This window comes from Pteropus medius, unplaced genomic scaffold, assembly GCF_902729225.1.
Source record: "Pteropus medius unplaced genomic scaffold, Ma_sr-lr_union100, whole genome shotgun sequence".
Taxonomy (NCBI): Eukaryota; Metazoa; Chordata; class Mammalia; order Chiroptera; family Pteropodidae; genus Pteropus; species Pteropus medius.
In genome coordinates this window covers 3,244,007-3,264,203 of record NW_024353517.1, presented here as the reverse complement: position 1 = coordinate 3,264,203, position 20,197 = coordinate 3,244,007, and the positions used below count along the sequence as shown (strand labels likewise).

Sequence of the window (20,197 nt, the reverse complement as noted above, 5' to 3'; positions counted from 1 at the left end):
TGTCAATGAAGCAATCCCATTCTGCCAAGAAAAATTTCCATTTTTTAATAAAGTCAAAGAACTTGGAAAAATGCTTACATGTAATATTTAAGTAGAAAACAGCCAGATAGCAAGTTGCACAAATGTGTGTACGTGTGTATATGTCTTCATATGCATAGTTACATAAGGAAAAAAAAAACTTTTAACAGAGGTTATATTTGAGTGGTAGATAATGAAGATTCTTGATTTTTTTAAAATAAAAAATGTTTATCTTTCCCTAATATCTCAGTCATTAAGTTTATCCAAAGGAAAAAGGGATGCCTGGTCAGTGTGGAAGAGGTACGGTCTGGTAGAAAAAAGGGCTCAGACTGGAAGTCAGGAGACTTGGATTCTAGTCACAGCCTTAGCTATATGGACCTTAACAAATCAGCTTTTTGAGCTTTATCAGTAAAAGGAAAATGTTCAACAAAATTAGTTGCTTTCAAATCCTGTTCTGAGGCACCACAGGCTCCAAAGGTTGGGCTTCAGTTTTTCGTTCTTGCTATAACCTGGGCAGTTGCACTGTGTCTCTTAGGGCGTTTAGGGCTTAGAATCCCGTGGAAAACTCTGGAACTTTTACAGTTTCTTTCTTTTCTTTTTTTTTTTTTAATGAGTTCACTGTTTGGAATTCTATGACGTCTTGGTAGTGCTTTGTAATAGATAAATGCTAGAGATACAAGGGAGAGAAATAGGTCAGATCAATGAAGGACTAGCTCAGAGAACCTTATCTACATTTGCCGTTTATTACCTTACCAAATGTATAGTTTAGCTAGGCTTATCTATTTTGCCTGTCATTTCCATCTAAGGTTTTATGCTTTTCCTTTCTTTTGATATTTCTCTGCTTTCTTCTTTTTCTTTTTGTTTGCCTTTAAATATATCTATTAGTATATGGTTATTTGGCAGAATGAAATTGATGGATTGGTTTGAAGGACAGGCTCTACAAAACTCTATAATGGAAAATATATTTATATTTTATAATAGATATTTATAATAGATATTAATAATGACATACATATTAATATATTTAATGACAAAATATATTAATAATAAATATATGTACATTTACAAATCTGTAGTTATGTGAAGCTCGTACAATTGCCTTGATCTCGAGCAATGGTTCTCAAACTTTACTGTGCATCAGACTCACTTGGAGGGTCTGTTAGATTGTAGGGCCCAACTTCTTGCTCTCTGAGTAATTGTGTCTGGGATGGGGCCCAAGAATTTGCATCTCTAGCAAGTTCTTAGGTGATACTGATGCTGTGTTAGGCCCACACTTTGAGAACCATTGACATAGAACCACTGACATAGAACAAACAAATGGAGATAATTTTTCCTAGTTTTGACTTTTTACATCTGGCATGCCAACACTACCTGAACTCTTAAAGAGATCAGTAAATCAATTATGAAAGGCATGGTTAAAAATATACATGTATGGTTGCACACCTTGTGAATATAGTTAAAACCACTGAATTGTAAACTTTAAAATGGTGACTTTTATACGTGAGTCATATGTCAATTTTTAAAATACATGTAAAATTTTTTTACCTTTTCCCACTTGTGAAAATATTTCATTAATTCATCCTATTCCCACTCCTATCCCTATCCCAAAACCCCACTGCTGAAAAGTTGACCTAAATAAACAACAAAAGGAAGAGATTAGGAACACTTATTTAGTTTCCACATCCAATGGGAAAGGAGAGAAAGAAGGGAATTTCCAATGGGCAATGTTGCAGTCAGCAATTTTGGAATCAGTTATGTGTGGGAAGAGGGGGTTGTAGAAGGTTAGCATGTACCTAAAAATATGATTTGGGAAGTAGATCCAAATTTCTCTACAAACTTAACATGTATCCTGGCGAGTTAACTGTGAAAGTTAATTAGCTTTATGCATCTTAATGTTCTTGTTATATGAAGCCTCTCAGACTACTGCAGTGCAATAGATTTAGCGGAGCAATTCAGAATTACTTGGCCAAACCAGATTGCTTTGGCTAAACCGAGGAGAGGAGGGTCCTGTAAAATGCTATTCATTTGCATTTGCATTTGGCCAGCAGCCTCCTTTTTTCCCAAATGGAGTAAGAACTCTTGTTCCCACCTGAATGTTTCTGGTAGGAAGATGAGTGTGGGCTGTTATTCAAAGATGGGCATAGGGGACATCCAGCTGGGAGCCTCAACTCAGGAAACTAATGCTCTGCTTTTGTCTCTGTAATGAACCCTGGCCCTGTCCTGTGACTGCACTGGGCTATTTTAGCCATTTTTAATGATTCTCATTCTGCCTAAAGACCTTGGTCTATTTGTTCATTTTGATTTTGTGGCTTAAAAAAAAAAATCTTAGTGGTTTCATCTGCCTTTCTCTTCATTTTATCTTTTGTGTTTTTTTTTGTAATTTATTTTTACTATCTATGAACACTTATATAACATGTTTCACGAGAGCAGAGTGACCTGCCTTACATAGAAGGTCTAAACACATGTCTAATTTAACTTCCTTTTGACATACTACCCAACTTCTGTGGGTGACCTCCCAGAAGCCTGGAAAAGGGCAGTTCTGTCTGTTCTTTGCAGAGCTTCTATGACAAACACAGCTTACTATTTATGAGAAATTGAGAAGACAGAGCCCTTTATGTCTTAGGAAATCATTTCTAGAAATGGCATGTTGTATTTCTCTTTTTCCTAGGCAGAGAATATCTCTTCCCGTCAGTTTACCAGAAAAGAAAGAGGGAAAATAATTACCTCTTCTTCTTCCATTAGGAGCATGATTTGGTTATTTTTTTAAAAATCTAGACTTGAATATTATGCCTTAGGAAACCTTGAAGAATTAAGAAAAAAAAATGTGAATAAGTCAAGGAAAGAATTCAATTATAAGCATATTTGAATCATTAATTAGTTCTTCTCCTCCCCATTTTCCTGGGCAGTGAGTGTTGGTGCTGAGTTGCTCACACTTGCCTTTCTTATTATGTAGATACAGCTGAGTGACTTTAAAACTACCAAGACTCTAAAACTACCAACTGTATAAGAAATACACTTTGAAAACACCAGACCTGATGTTTTCCCAAAGGGGAAATTCTGAATATATTTTGTAGTAATAAACCAAAGTTGTAAGATAATAACATCCTTCAGTTATAGCTATAGCGAGAAAGGGATAAGAAATCGAACAGGGAAAAACCATCAATTATGATCCCAACTCTGCAGTGGATGAACTTCACTTGGCTGTAGGCTGGTCTGGACAAGAGCTGTGGCTAGCTCCCAGAATCTCCATCTGCAGTCTGAGAGGGTCTGAGTATCCCCAGGATAACAAGATGATGCTGATCAGCAACACCATTAAGCAGCCTTTGCTTTTTTTTTTTCTTTCTTTCTCTTCTCTTTTCTTCCCAGGGTAAACTTACCCGGAGCTGTAGCTGTCCTTGATATGGTGGCTGACATAATGCTCTGCTCTTGCACCTCTCAGAAGCTACACCTCAAAATCAAATTGAATTTTTTTATGTACTCATGCCCAGGCCCCACACTTAAATATTCTTTTTTTAAAAAATTTATTTATTTATGATTATTTTTAAATATTCTTAGCTGAGTCTACAGTGGGGTCTGGGCATCCAAACTTTTTAAACTCCTCAAATAATCCTGATATATGTTGCGGTGCTGAGAATTAGCTCATTATGGTGGGCACAGTGGCAATGTCACAAGGACAGAGAGCCACTGTAAGTTATCCCAACCTATGCCTGTTCAGGGCATAGATTGTCCCAGCTCCCTATTTATGCCACAACACTGACAGCTTGGCTCTCTTCCCTCATTCACTTGGGCAACTTCACACTTGTCCTCTCCCTTCTCCTGTCTTCACTGTCCACTCTTGTCTTCCTTTTGGGCCACCAGAAATTAAATCAGCTACAGGCCCTAGGAAGGTTTCTATGCTTCTCTGCTGAGTTTGCCTTCTCATATATTGAAGATTGGGCTAAGTCACTGGATAAATGAGCAAATAATTGGCAGCCTGTTGGGTAGAGTTCATATTTTTCCAACAATAGCAGGGTGAACAGGGACCACATGCTGCTAAGTGCCATCTTTTATTTCTTTCCTGAACCCTTAACATCATATAGGAAAGCATCGGTTTAAAAATCCATTCTTTTCAATTCTATTTAGTAATCAAGAATTAAAAGAATATGCTTCTCTCCTAGGTTAAAAAAAAAAGATTGAGATTATGCAATGCCTCACAGATATACTTCCAGTGTGGACATAGTTACATCCAATCCCACTCTCTCTCTGTTGGACACATAGTAACACACGAATGCCAGACAGGCACACGGTCATAAGTCTTTTTATAGTAAAACTGCTTTATAAGATCTTGAAGAAATAGTAGCACTTTTTAGAAAACAGTTTCTGGTATACTGTTTTAGAAAACAGTTTTGATAATGTAATTTGTTACACATTTATTTTATGCAAATTTTAGTATCATTCTGTTGAGTTTTTTAAAAAAATAGAACCATAAGAGTTCTGAATAGAAATCTATACATAATATACATATATGAAAATATTCATATTTTTATGCTATTAAATATTTATATCCAAGAACATGGGCTCTTTCTCTTTATTAAGATCTTATTTTATGTTCTTCAGTAAAGTGTTACATTATCTTCTTAAAAGTCTTGTACCTTTCTTGATAAATTCTTTTCTAGGTATTTTTTAACAGCTTTAATGAGGCATAATTTACCTTATAGAGTTATGCAACCATCCCCATAAATCAGTCTCAGGACTTGTCCATTATCCCCAAAAGTCCCTTCATGACCTTTTGCAGCTAACTTCCACTTCCACCCAGAGCCCTAGGCAACCATAAATCTTTCCAAGTCTAATGATTTGTCTTTTCTGGACATACACTATAAATAGCATCATGTAATAGATAATCTTGTGTATCTGGCTTCTTTCAGTTAGCATAATGTTTCTAAGGTTCATCTGCATTGTAGCATGTGTCAGTAGTCGCTGAGTAGTATTCCATTGTATGGCTATATCACATTTACTTTATTCATCAGTTGATGGATATTAGATTGTGTCCAGTTTTGAGCTATTATGAATAATACTTCTACGAATACTCATATACCAGTTTTATATGGATATATGTTTTCATTTCTCTTGGATAGATTCCTAAGAATGAAATTGCTGGGTTGAATGAAAAGTTTATGTTTATCTTTTCAAGAAACTGCCAAACTTTTTCTGAAGTAAATGTACTGTTTTACATTCTCACAAGCAATGTATGAGGGTTCCAGTTACTCCACATCATAATCAACATTTGATATTGATGTCATTTTGATTGTAGTCATTCTAGTGGGTCTATATTATTTATCTATAGCTGCATAACAAATTACTCCCAAAATTTAGCTCCTTAAAATCAAACATTTATTAAAATCTTATAGTTTCTGTGGGTCAGGAATCTGGGTGTAGTTAGCTAGGTCCTCTGGTTTAGGATTTCACATAAGGTTACATTCAGGGCTTTGTGAGGACTGTATTCATCTCAGTAGGTGAATGGGAGAGAATCTGCTTCCAAGCTCACTTAAATGGGTATTAATTAGTAGGAGTCAGTTCCTTACAGTCTCTTGAGCTGAGGGCCTCAGTTCCTCGCTGGCTGTTGGCTGAACGTCTCCTTCAGTCCTTTGCCTCATGGGCTTCACCAAAGGGCAGCTCACACGTGGTAGCTGGCTTCTATCAGAGTGAGGAAGTGAGAGAGCAAGATAGGGAGAGCAAGACCCAACCCAGTCTTTTTATAACTTAATCTCATTATATCGTTAAGAGGCTGCTTACACATTCATTGTGATTTTAATTGGTATTTCTGTAATGACTAATGATGTCTTGTCACATGCTTATTAGCCATTTGTAAAGCCTCTTTGGTGAAATAGCCACTCAAGTTTTGCCCATTTAAAAAATTGGGTTGTTTGCTTTTTTATTATTGAGTCATCAGACTTCTTTATATATTCTAGATACAAATTCTTTATTAGATATTTGATTTGCAAATTGTATTAGTTTTCTATTACTTTGATAAATTACCACAAGCTTAGCAGTTTAAATAACACAAACTTGTTATCTTACTAATCGATAAGTCAGAAATCTGATAGGGGTTCTCGCAAGGCTAAAATTCAAGTGTTAGGAGCTGCACTCCTTTCTGGAGGCTCTAGGGCAGCATCCATCACCTGCTTACTCCAGTTGAGGGCAGAATTCAATACCTTGTGTTGTAGGACTTAGGTCCCCATGTTCTCGCTGGTCGTAAACAGAGGGCCATTCCTAGCTTCTAGAGGCCACTACATTCTTTGGTTCTTGGCCCATTCCTCCGACTTCAAAGCCACATCATCACCAATAGGTTGAGTCTTTTTCCAGGTTCTGTCTCTCTGACCCTTCCTCATCAAATCTCTTTCTCACTAAAGCTTGGAAAGGTTCTCCTATTTTAAAGACTCATATAATTAATTAGATAGGGCCAACCTCAACAACACAGGGTAATCTCCTCATCTCAAGATCTTTAACCTTAATCACAAATGTAAAGTACCTTTGCCATGTATGGTAATAAATTTACAGGTTCTGAGGATTAGGAACTGCACATTGGGGTTTGGGGAAAGGGCAAAATATTTTTTCCCAGTCTATGGCTTATCATTTTATTTTCTTAACAGTGTTCTTTAAAATATAGAAGTTTTTAATTTTGATGTAGTCCAGTTTATTGATTTATTTTTCTTTCATGGATCATGCTAAAAACACTTTGCCTAACCCAAGGTCACAAAGGTTTTTCTTATGTTTTCTTCTAGAAATTTTTATAGTTTTAGCTCTTGAATTTAGATTCATGATCCATTTTGAGTTCGTTTTTGTATATAGTGCCAGATAAGGATCTAAGCTTATTTATTTGCTTTTGCATGTAGATATCAAGTTGTCTCAGCAGCATTTGTTGAAAAAAACTTCTTTTCTCTCTCATTGAATTGTTTCGGCATCTGTGTTAAAAATCAGTTGGCCATAATTTTAAGGATTTATTTCTAAACTCTCAATTCTCTTTCATTGATTTTATGTCTATCCTTGATGAATATCACACTTTCTTTTCCAGGTATTTTTAAGTTTTTTTGGGTTACTACTAGGAATGTAGTTAAAATCATTTGAATCTAAAATATTATTAACTCAGAACTGTTTTCCTTAAACTGACTGACAGATTCATATTCAATCTATTATAAAATTATCTTGACGTTGGAATAAAAGGAAAATGCTGCTTTTATGCCAGAATTAGATAACTTGAAATTGCTTTGGATCGATTAAATTTTTATGGAACTAAGCTGCAAAGATGTCAGAGGCTTTGGTATTGGTGTTACATTAAAAATCTTAATGAATAGTATTTAATTTTCTACTTTGAATTTGAACAGATTATTGTTGTTATTATTATTATTTACCTACTTTCCCTCAGTATGAGTAACATTTCCAAAGATTTGATTTTCTTTCTTATTTACTTCAGATCAACCTCTAGAATCCCGTAGACTCTGCAACAAGCCAATTCAGAGCTTGCCCAACATGGATTCTATTTTCAGCGAAGCTCTTCTGAAGATGAGGAAAGAGCACCCTGGCTGCCTTTCTCAGGAGGCTTGTGTCTATGCAGTCCAGGCTGCCACACAGTATCCCTATGAAGTGGGCATCAAGAAGGAGGAGGAACTGTTCATGTACCTTTGGAAATCAGAGCAGGCGAGAGCCCTGCAATATGTTTTCCTGGCGGAGCGGGAAGTAAATAAGTGGTCAGTTCCCTCTGGAGCATCCTGGAAAACAGCTTCTGCACGGCCCATCTCCTCAGTTGGTGTTCTCGGTACGTGTAAAGGTGCTACTACCACTTTCTTAGGGCCACCAGGTGCCAGTTTCTATGCTAAATATATTACATATGTTAGCTTACTTAATTTTCACCCCAGCCCATGAACTATCTTCATTTTATGTGTGAGGCCTACAGATATTAACCTTTTCAACAAGGAGCTAAACACAAGTGATATGAGAGCCTGACGCTAGATCTGTCTGAATCCAGACTCTGGTCATTTTTCATTCATCCCAACCTCTTCCCTATATGAATCTCTCACTCTTGGATTTCCCAACGATGATTACTATTAGTACCATGTCTCAAGATGTGACCTGTCACTCTATAGCTAGGTTTTGGAATGAAGTCTCTGTCTTTCTGGTCTCTGGAACCATTCGCTTCTCCTGATTCAAAACCACTGTCCTCAAATCCAACTGGACCTTGAAACAGTCTTCTTTCCTCAGAAGCTCGCTCTCTGATTGGCTTCTTTGGGTCACTTTTCTAAGCTTCACTTGCTCTTAGTCTTGGCTCAGGAATGGTCTTTAGTGGATTTTAAACCCCGTGAGATGGGAAATAAAATGTTATATGTTTCAGTTCAATGTCTATCCTCTTTGGGAAGAGGTTCATAGTTCACTAAAAGCATCAACTTTCTTAACCTTCCCCCAGCTCTCTAGCACCCAATTTGGAGGGAAAATGCCCACTCTGCTTCTTTTTAGTCTGTTACCTCAGTCAAGTTTTGGTATAAAACAGCATGTCTTTAATACAAATACACTGTGCTTTTTTCCAACACTGACTGCTCAGTTTTGGTTTTTTAAGGAGGTGGATAAATAGAACTATGAGTCTTCCTTTTTTTTTTTTGTATTCTTTCAGCAACACCAATATTTGTTTATAGTTGTATACTTACTTGTTTATTCTTTCCTATATTCTTTCAAGCCAAGAATAATTAATGCAAAATAATTGCAAAACTTAAGTTTATCAGTAGCGCTTATTAATCATTGTTTGAGAGTTTCCCTATTTCTTTTTTTGTGAGCCTTTTAAAAAGACTTCAAGTTTGTCTGGCATGGAATGTTTAAAAGTTTGAAGTTTTTTTTTTTAAAGTGTACCCCACATTGTTCTGAAAAATACTTGAAAAATATTTTAAATATTTTAAATATGCAAAAAAGATAAAAATTAACTGAGAATTTCTCCCTTATTAATGTTTATCCCCATACTGGTCTACATCTCATCTTTGTGATATAGTCTTCCACTGTGCCCTGTGTCCTCTGGAACTTTATTACAACCTCATCTGCTTCACGAATGGCTCCCTACTCTGTCTTCTGCCTGAAACCTGGCTTAACCTGGGCACCTGCTTCTCCTGCAGCCCTCTCGAGAGAATGGTACTGCTTCTTCCACACTCCACGGACCCCAGTGTCACTTCCCAATTCCTTTCTCATACTATGAGTCCTTGTAGGACACTCTCCTTTGTAGTTCTGCCATCTGGTCTTATCTCTCTATCCCTCTTCATTACTGTCATTACTTCCTCTCATTTCCTGAAAATTTTGGTACCTGGCCCACAGTTATCCACTTTGGCCCAAATCCTGCTGCCATCCTAATTGTCTTCATCATCTGCATGGATGGTTTATCAAGCCCTGTTGCTTTGGGTTCCTTTGCATCTTCCAGTGGCATTCACCTCACTTCACTTCCACGACCCACATTTATGGCCTCACTATAGGTCTTGTCTTCACCATGAACATTTATCCACCTCTGATATTTGAAATCGCACCTTTTCACCCCAACCTTGTATCTTTTTATATCTTAGTTGGTTATTCTAACTACATCCATAACTTCAGCAGCAACCCTTACCTTTACTTTCTTCTCTATTCAGCTTTAATTTCTAGAGTCATTTCTTCAGCCACTCTCTTGCCGATGCCCTCAAAATTCACAATTCATTGCCCTTCTTCTATGCCCCCTGACAAAACCGCCAACCCTGATAATTCCAACTCTGCACTTCTGTGAGCTCATGCCCGGGCTTCTCAGGTCAGATGGGCAATCAGGAGGGGAGAAGGCTGCAGTTGACTAAAAAGTACAGAACCATTAGTTAAAGAACCCCTTAGTCTTTATTTGCTTCTCTCAGTAGAAGTTTCTGACCAAATTTAATTCCAAGGCAGTTAAAGGCAGTAATTTGGTAGGGGAGCAGGACTCCTTGCTCCTGCCTATATGAGGAAAAATTAGGAAACTAAATTCAGTATAAATACAGTATGTACCTAGGAAAACATAATAACCAACAGTGAAAAGCTTGGACCTTTAGCCCTTTATTTTGAGACCACAAAGTTGTGAGAAGAGAAGTTAGGAGTTAAGGACTTTTTGAAAGAAATGTGTATAGTTGGCCCTTAAACAACACAGGGCTTAGGGACACCAAGCCCCTGAGCAGTCAAAAATTCATGTAAAGCTTTTGACTCCTCCCAAAACTTAACTGCTAGTAGCCTACTGTTGACCAGAAACTTTACTGATAACATAAGCAGTCAATTAACACATATTTTCTATGTTACATGTATTCTATACTATATTCTTACAATAAGGTAAGCTAGAGAAAATATTATTAAGAAAATCATAAGGAAGAGAAAATACATTTACTGCGTTTATTGAACAAAACCCACATATAAGTGGACCTGCACAGTTCAAACTTGTGTTTTCCAGAGTCAATGGTATTATGTTTTCACACATATTTTATCTCTATGATTAAATCAAAAGTGTCATTTTATAGAACTAAACTAAAGAACATCTAAAACTATAGCTAGGACACTTCTAGAAAGCACTAATCTGCTCCACTCTTGTGATAGGGATTATGAGTTGGTTTGTAGCCCCAGTGAACCTTCAGCAGACCTGCTCTGAGAGGTGAGCACTGAAGAACTGTACTCTATCCTCACAAGATGGCTTTCCTTCCCCGCTCTGTTTTCAATTCTGAGATATCACTTACATTATGTTACAGTTTGCAAAGCACCTTCACATAACTTCTTATTAATACTTATTGTCCCTGTGAGAGCATAACTTCTACAATGTTAGAAATTTTATATGAAGCTTGGGACTGAGAGCTAAGAGGCCAGGATTTTGAACCCACATTCTCCCTCCCTTTTACCCAGGCTAAAATTTAGGATCACAAGTTGGTATAGAAGTGAGAGCTAGTAAGCCTTCCTGTTATTGTGAAAAGCAGATGTTTAGCGAATTTGGAAAACTAAATGTTTTTAATAACTTAATATATTTATTTATTTAATTATGTGTTACACATAATTTTAAATAATTTAAGAAATTCTGAAAATTAAATAATTATATTCCAGAGAAATGAAATTAATGATTTCTGATGACTGATAATATTCTATATTCGAAACCAATCCCCAATATGAATTATGGAAGAGATATATACAAATGGCTTTCACAAAGCTGTTTTTTCCATACTGGTTTGGTTAGGTAACAGATACCCTGCTTCTATAACAGATAATCTCAGTGGCTTAATCTAATAAAGCTTTATTTCCTGTGTGCTCCACTGGGTCATTCTAGGACCAGCTTCTTTCCAGCTAGTGGCTCTGCCATTCCCTTGGACGAGGGTCAGCAAATTTTTTCTGTAAAGTGCGAGGTAGTAAATATTTTAGGCTTTGTGGACCATATGGTCTCTGTCGCAACTACTCAGTCCTGCCGCTAAGCACAAAAACAGTCATAGACAATACGGAAACAAATTAGCACAGCTGTATTCCAACAGAACTTTACTCATAAACATTGACATTTGAATTTGATATAATTTCATGTGTCATAAAATATTCTTCTTCTTTTGTTTTTTCAACTATTTACAGTGTAAAAACGTTCTTAGTTCACAGGCAATACAGAAATAGGCTGTGGGTGAAATTTGGTCTTTAGGATTTTCTCCAAGCCTCAGAGTTATTCTCTTTGGATAATAATTACGGATCTTGTAGGGGATTTTACGGGTCGATCGTAGATCCCATATCCCCACCCTCCACCATTTTATTGTTCAAAATTAATCACAAGCCCAACCAGGATACAAGTGATGTGGAAATATGGTCTCTAACATGTCCAGGAGGAAAATGAAATGGTATAAGGAAGGAATAGTAACATCTTTGCCATCCAATAATTTTTCTATATTTTTTATTCTTCTTGCCTTTGCTAAAACATTACTCCTTTTCTTTTTCCCTTCTCCGACCTAGATAGTTTAATTTCCCCAATTTCACCTATTTCAAAATGATAGTTTTTCAAATATTTCTTATTGAAGCTTTTCTTGATTTATGCAACCAAATATAATCTCTTTCCTTTGAATCACCAAAGAAATTTAACCTTTCACATCACTTACTTTACCTTATAGGATGAATATTTGGGAACTTTTCTTCCTCCCACCACTATATTCTAAGCTCCCCAAGGACTGATGCTTTTCATGTTTTTTAACGGTTCTATTGAGCTGTAACTCATATTCTATAAAATTCGCCCTTTTAAAGAGTACAATTCAATGTAAAATGGTGCAGCTGCTGTAGGAAACAGTATGGAAGTGCCTCAAAAATCGAACTATCGTATGATCTAGCAATTCCATCTCTGGGTATATACTCAAAAGAATTGAGAGTAGAGATTCGAACATATATTTGTGCATCCATGTTCATAGCAGCATCATTCATAATAGTCTAAACGTGGGAACAACCCAAGTGTCCATCAGTGGGTGAATGAATAAACAAAATGTGGTATATACATACAATGGGATATTAGCTTCAAAAAGTTAGGAAATACTGACACATAGTACAACATAGATGAACCTTGAGGATATTATGCGAAGTGAAATAAGCTAGTCACAAAAGAACAAATTCTATATGATTCCACTTATATAAGGTACCCATAGTAGTCAAAATCATAGAGATAGAAAGTGGAATGGCTGTTGACAGTGGCTGGCGGAAGGGAGGAATGGGGAATTGTTTAGTGGGTACAGACTTTCAGTTTTGCAAGGTGAAAAGATAGATGGTGGTGCTGGTTGCACAACAGTGTGAATGTACTTAATGCCACTACACCGTACACTTAAAAATTGTTATGATGGTAAGTTTTATGTTATATGTATTTTACCACAATGAAAAAAATTTTTAAGTACATAGTAACAATGTCACCAAAAAAATGTACGCTTCAGTAATTTTTTTTTTTAGATATTTACAAAGTCATGCAACCATTGCCACGATCAACTTTAGAACATTTTCATCAGCCCAAAAAGAAAACTCGTACCCACAACCATCATTCCCCATAGCCCTTCTCCCCAGCCCCTGGCAACCACTAACCTACTTTCTGTCTCTGAATTTGCTTAATCTGGACATTTCATATAAATGGAATCATACAACATGTAGCCTTTTGTGTCCAGCTTCTTTAACTTAGCATAATATTTTCAAGATACGTCCATATCGTAGCACACATCAGGACTTCATTCCTTTTAATGGCTGAATGATATTCCTGTTTGTATATAGCACATTATGTTTATCCATTCATCAGTTGATGGACATTGGGGTTGTTTCCACCTTTTGGCTATTTTGGCTATGCAGGTCTGAACATTTATGTACAACTATTGTGTGATCGTATGTCTTCAGTTTTCTTGGGGATATATGTACACACACACACACACACACACACACACACACACACACACCTACCTACCTACTTACCTAGAGTGGAATCGCTGGATAGTATGGCAACTCCATGTTTAACCTTTGAACCACTTCCAAACTGTTTTTCAGAGCAGCTGCACCTTTTACAATCTGCTAGCAATGTATCAGAGTTCTGATATTTCAACATCCTCACCAGAACTTGTTATTGTTTTTTAAGTTATAGCTAACCTAGTGAGTGTGAAATGGTAGCTTGTTGTGGTTTTGATTTTAATTTCCTTAATAACTCCTGATGTTAGGCATTTCTTTATATGCTGATTGGGCATTTGTATATCTCTTTTGGAGAAATCTTTTTTAGACCCTTTGCCTAATTTTAAATTGACTTGTCTTTTTATTGTTGGGTTGTAAGAGTTCTTTGTATATTCTGATATAAGTCCCTTATCAGATATATGATTTGCAAATATCCCATTCTGTGGGTTCTTTTCAGTTTTTTTATGGTGTCCTTTAGAAAATAAAAGTTTTAGTTTATCTATTTTTTTCTTTTGTTGCTTATGCTTTTCGTGTCACATCTGAAAGATCACTGCCTAATCCAAGGTCATGAGATTTACTCATAAGAGTTTTATTGTATTAGCTCTTACTTCAGACTGTTATCCATTTTGAGTTAAGTTTTGCATGTGGTGTGGGGTAGGGGTCCAATGTCATTCCTTTGCATATGGATATCCAGTTGTCCCAGTACCATTTGTTGAAAAGACTATTTTTTCCCCATTGAATTATTTGCAACCCTTGTCAAAAATCGATTAGCCATAAGTGTATGAGTTTATTTTAGGACTCTCAGTTCTATTCTGTTGATCCATGTCTATCCTTATGCCAATACTGCACTGTCTTGAATACTGTTGTTTTGTCATAAATTTTAAAATTTGGAAGGCTAACATGTTTTTAAATATTGTTTTGGTAATTCTAGATTCCTCGTATTTCTATATGAATTTTTGAGTCAGCTTGTTAATTTCTACAAAAAAAAAACAGTTGGATTTTTGATAAGGATTGCATTAGATCTGCAGGTCAATTTGGGTAGCATTACTATCTTAACAATATTAAACCTTCTGATTCATGAACATAGGGTTCTGTCCATTTATTTAGGTCGTCTTTAATTTCTTTCAGTAATGTTTTCTGGGTTTTAGTGTACAGGTTTGCAATTCTTCATAAAATTCTGAAGTGTTTTATCCTTTTTAATGCTATTGTAAGGAGAATTACCTTAATTTCGTATTTAGATTGCCTATTGCTAGTATGTAGAAATATAATTGATTTTTCTGGCAACTTTGCTGCACTTGTTTATTAATTCTAATAATGTGTGTGTGAATCCAACTCATTGTTGTATCCTCTAGAGCAGCAGTCTCCAACCTTTGTGGCACCAGGGACTGCTGCTCCTATGAAAATCTAATGCCTGATGATCTGAGGTGGAGCTGAGGTGGTGATGCTAGCCCTGGGGATCGGCTGCAAATACAGATGAAGCTTTGCTCATTCACCCACTGCTCACCTGCTGTGTGGCCCGCTCCTTAACAGGCCAGGGACTGGTACAGCCCTGGGGTTTGGAACCTCTGTTCTAGAGCACTTAGCACAGTGTCTAGCCTTAACTAGTATTTGATCCATTTATATTATTTGAATTGTTCTCTTTAAATGCCACCTTGCCACAGAAGCCTTCCAACCACTGAGTAATTTTCCAGTTCCCAATAGCAGTGAATCATTTTTCTCTCCTTTACTTTTATCTACAGGCTTGGGAATGATGGGTCGAGACATTGTCATTTCTCTTGCAAAGGCCAAGATCCCTGTGATTGCTGTAGAATCAGACAAGAAGCAGCTAGAGATTGCAAACGGCATAATAACCTCCATCTTGGAAAAGGAAGGAGCCAAAATGCAGCAGAGTGGGCACCCTTGGTCAGGACCAAAACCCAGGTTAACTACATCTATGAAGGAACTTGGCAGTGTAGATTTAGTCATTGAAGCAGTTTTTGAGGAAATGAAGCTGAAGAAGCAGGTCTTTGCTGAACTGTCAGCTGTGTGCAAGCCAGAAACCTTTTTGTGCACCAGTACATCACACCTGGATATTGATGAGATTGCCTCTTCCACTAATCGTCCTCACTTAGTTATTGGCACCCATTTCTTCATACCTACTCATGTCATGAAGTTGTTAGAAGTTATTCCCAGTCGATACTCTTCCCCTACTACCATTTCTACTGCTATGAACTTATCAAAAAAGTTGAAAAGAATTGGAGTAGTTGTAGGCAACTGTTTTGGATTTGTTGGGAATCGAATGCTTAAATCTTATTTCGATCAGACGTATTTCTTGTTAGAAGATGGCAGTAAGCCAGAGGAGATAGATCAGGTGATGGAAGACTTTGGTTTTAAAATGGGACCTTTTAGAATGTCTGATGTTTCTGGATTAGATGTGGGTTGGAAATCTCAAAAAGAGCAAGGTCTTATTGGACCTACGTTGCCTCCAGGAACTCCTGCCCGAAAGCGTGGCAACACAAGGTATTGCCCAATTCCTGATAGGCTGTGCGAACTAGGACGATTTGGTCTAAAGACAGGTAAGGGTTGGTACCAATATGACAAGCCATTAGGTAGGATTTACAAACCTGATCCCTGGATTTCCAAATTTCTGTCAGAATACAGAGAAACCTACCACATTAAACCACGTATCATTAGCCGGGATGAGATCCTCGAGCGCTGCTTATATTCACTCATCAATGAAGCATTCCGTATCTTGGCAGATGGGATAGCTGCTAGTCCAGAGCACATTGATGTTATCTATATACATGGGTATGGGTGGCCAAGACACAAGGGTGGGCCCATGTTCTATGCTTCCACAGTTGGGTTGCCCACAGTGCTAGAGAAGTTGCAGAAATATTACAGGCAGAATCCTGATATTCCCCAACTGGAGCCTTGTGACTATCTGAAAAAATTGGCTTTCCTAGGAAATCCTCCTTTGGAAGAATGGCAACACTTGGCAGGACCCTTCAGTAGTAGTTTGTGATTCAGCCTTCCAGATGATGCCTCACTGCTAGCATCAAGTAATGCTCACTGAATTTCATTGACATTAAATCCAAAGATCCATAAGATTGCTCTGAAATACAAACCAAAGGAAATAATTGGTCATCTAAACCTTCTCTTTGGGTCTTCTGTCTCTGATTCTAATGGGTCAAATATTCACTGCCTCTGAATCTGTCCCTATCAGATAAATTATTTCAATCCCAATGTGTAAACTCATGGTAATACCTTCCTTAATAGTTAAGGAGAGAGCCTCAGGAATAAGTTGAGGTTCACAAGTGCTTTTATCATTGGAGAAGTGTCAATTAATAACTGATATAAGCAACTAAGTCATGAGTTCATTTTGACTCCCTCCAACCTCACACGCATATCACTGACAGGAAATCGTATGGATCCTTCATTCAACAGTCATTGTGCCTCCCCTGAGCATCTTGCACAGCACTTGACAGACCTATATTCCAGACAGGCGTTAATCCAGCATGAATGCCAGTGATGAAGTTCAGTCCATGGTCTTAGAGGCAGACGTGGTAACCAGAAAGAGGAGCAGGGTATCAAATGCAGAACAGAACTGAAATTGTAGGCAAAACATAGTTGGGAATTGGTGAAGGAACCAAGTACTTCAGACCAGAATGGGGCACTCAGAATATCTTGGCAAATTATGCTTAATATATCACTTCTGTCCAAGGCCCAGTCACATGTGCACTGTTGTGCTTGCTGCTTGCAGGAGGCTCAGTAATGTTTGTTGATAATTTCCTTGAGGTCAAGGGATGTCCACAACCTGGTCTTTCTTTACTCTTCTATTCATGGAGAAATAATAGGCAGTAGGAAGAGTCGCCTTAGTGTAAGAAGGGATCTTAGAGAACATCTAACCTCCTCTGATTCTGCGATAATGATGCTAGTTTTCCTATCATGATAAGCATTTGTGATGTTGGCTATGGAAATGGTTGAATCTTGAAAAATCTAAAATTATTGCAAAACAAATCTTGTGTAGTCTTGTTATAAGTCTTCTTCTCTTTTAACTTTTTTCAGTGGTTAAAAGTTCAGGGGTTGGTCAGCACAAACATTTATCCATAGATGTTTATAGCAGAATTATTTATAATAGCCCCAAACTGGAAACAACCTACATGTCCATTACTGATGCATGGATAAACAAAATGGAATAGCCATACAATAGAATATATGGCCATAAAAAGAGATGAAGTACTGATACATGCTACACAACATGATGAACCTTGAAAATATTACACTAAGTAAAAGACAATCAAAAAAAGGCCACACATTGTATGAACATGAAATGTTCAGTATAGGCAAATCTATAGAGACAGAAATCAGATTAGAGATTGCCTTGGACTGGAATAATTGTGGGAGTGGAATGCAGAGCGACTGCTAATGGATATAAGGTTTCTTTTTGGGTTAATGAAAATGTTCTGGAGTTATTGTGGTGATGGTTACATAACTCTGTGAATCTACTAAAAACTATTGAGTTGTACACCATAAATGGGTTAATTATATGGTATGTGAATTATTTAAATAAAGTTGTTAATAAATAAGTAAAAAAATAAACGGGCTCAAGTTGTTATCCTTCAGTATGATGTAAATGAACTGTTTTCACAACATTTTTACCTGCGAACCCAAACAAAATTATCAAAAATTCTCATGGAGGAATCTTGAATGAATATAGTGTAAGTTTTTTATTGTAAAAAACAAAACACCCCTAGAGCATGCCTTGAATTGTAGTTCAATTTACAATAATTTTTAAGATGAATATTGCTGGAGTTTATAAAAATTGGTCCTTGAAATTAAAGACATCAATAGAAAAGATCCCTGAAAGTTGTAACTGTCTCCAAAGTGACTTATTTTCAAATTAATGTAAACACACACACACACACACACACACACACACACACACACACACATTAACTTTCTCTTCTTGAGAACTTGAGTGGATTTTTTTTTGAGTTTTTAAAACTCATTTTCTTTCATTCTATACTGTCCTCTAGATTGGGGCTTTGAAACTAGAGTGTCTATGAATAGATCTTATTATTCAATACTCCCTGAAATTTGATGCTAACATTTGTGTATATGTGTCTGAATGCATTTCTTAGACGAGATACCATATCTTGCATCGTATTTGCAAAAGCATTTATGACCCAGTAAAGGTTAAGGACCAATACTCTATATATAAATGAAAATGGTAAGAAGAATTATGAGTTCATTTATTATTTTATATCAAAAGAGGCAAACCTAATTCTAATTTGTTGGATCCTACATTGAACAATGGTTAATATGATAAAATCTTTCCAAGATATCCTATCCCATCCTCGAAAATGCACTTAGTTAAAGGCTTATTTTGTTGTTGTTATTGTTAAGTTTTAAAACTACGTTTAAAAAAAAGCTTCTGAATGACATCTTAAAAATGTGTTCTAATGGTAATTGACTTTGATGAGAACGATATATATTAGAAGCACTCTCGAAGTTTTGCCGTAATACTCCAGCTTTAAAGATGAGACTAACGATGTTACTTAAAACGGTAAAGCCACTGTGCAGCTGCAGTTGCTATCCATTTATTCATCTCCAGCAGGAACAGGTGTGTGTGACAGCGATAAAGTGAGAGATCCTAAACTCCTCTGATTAATGATGTTACAAAATTGTGTATGCAAATCATACTCCGCAGCACTGTAGAAACCTGGTATTTTTAGGGTCTTACATTAGCCCTTAAAATAGACACCTATAAATCGGAAATATTGCGGGCTCATTGGATTGTCTGAATCTTTTTGGTAGCCATTGATGAAATTAATATAAATCAAGTCTCTAGATTGTGATTAAAAAACAGCTCACCGCAAGAACAGAATAGTCTATTCTTGGGATTATCGGTGCCATCTGCTTATCTCATCAGCTTATATATATATTTGAGATTAACAGACAAGTTACACCACTTCCTGGTAGGACAGCAACATTACACAACTCTGAGGGACACCATTCATACTGTGGTACAAGGGATTGCTATTCACCTAGAAATAAGGTGAACAGCACTCCCTAGAGTTGTGCAACACCGGTATTGTTTCCAGAGAACTTTGTGTAGAGATTTCAAGCCTAAAACTCTTCTCTTTATTGCTGTAAGTATCTTTTTAAACAAAAGTTAGTTGACAAAAGTAGAGAAAAAGTCTCCATTCAGATTGATGTCCCCAATGGGACCTAATCTTGTCTGTTCTTCTTTTTATATATATTTTTTCTAGCACCTAGAAAAAGAACATGAAAGAGATGCACAGGCTTTTAATTCTCATTCAAAGAATTTCAGGGCACTTCAGTTGTAATTATTTATTTGTTCTCTTTCACCAAATTTAAAATAGCCTGACAGAACAAATACCTGAAAGCATCTGATAAGATGACATAAGCAGAGCTGATACAATCTATCTTGTGTATCTTTTTCATAATTAGGGTTATTCCACTTTCTCTAAGAGGAAACAGCTGCTAACAGAAGCAGTTGCTAATTCTAGCCATAATGTGAGATCCTTAGGATGGGATAGGGCAAAAGTTTCTTCAACCAAATCATAAGTGCACTGGATTCCCAGACTGCTGAGGCCTAGAGCGTTCGTTATTGATTTGTAAATTTCAGCAGAAACTGTTGGCTGTTCCCAAATGTTTCTCTTCTTCTGTAGTAATAAACTTCCCAAGTTTTAGATGAGCATTTGGTTGCTCAATATATACACAATATATTTGTCAGCTTCTCTTGCATCCAGTTGTGAACATG

At 36.7% G+C, this 20,197-nt stretch overlaps 1 protein-coding gene across 1 annotated transcript in view; it reads left to right on the top strand.

The window, feature by feature from the left end:
• The window catches only part of EHHADH (enoyl-CoA hydratase and 3-hydroxyacyl CoA dehydrogenase), a 46,759-nt gene extending 28,750 nt beyond the window's left edge, over window positions 1-18,009 (top strand). Inside the window, exons 6-7 of the mRNA XM_039850632.1 lie at window positions 7,469-7,810; window positions 15,171-18,009. Of these exons, the coding sequence (XP_039706566.1) occupies window positions 7,469-7,810; window positions 15,171-16,432 (1,604 nt within the window). The 3' untranslated portion in view covers window positions 16,433-18,009. The remainder of the gene's footprint in view (window positions 1-7,468; window positions 7,811-15,170) is intronic.
• The last annotated feature ends 2,188 nt before the right edge of the window (window positions 18,010-20,197 follow it).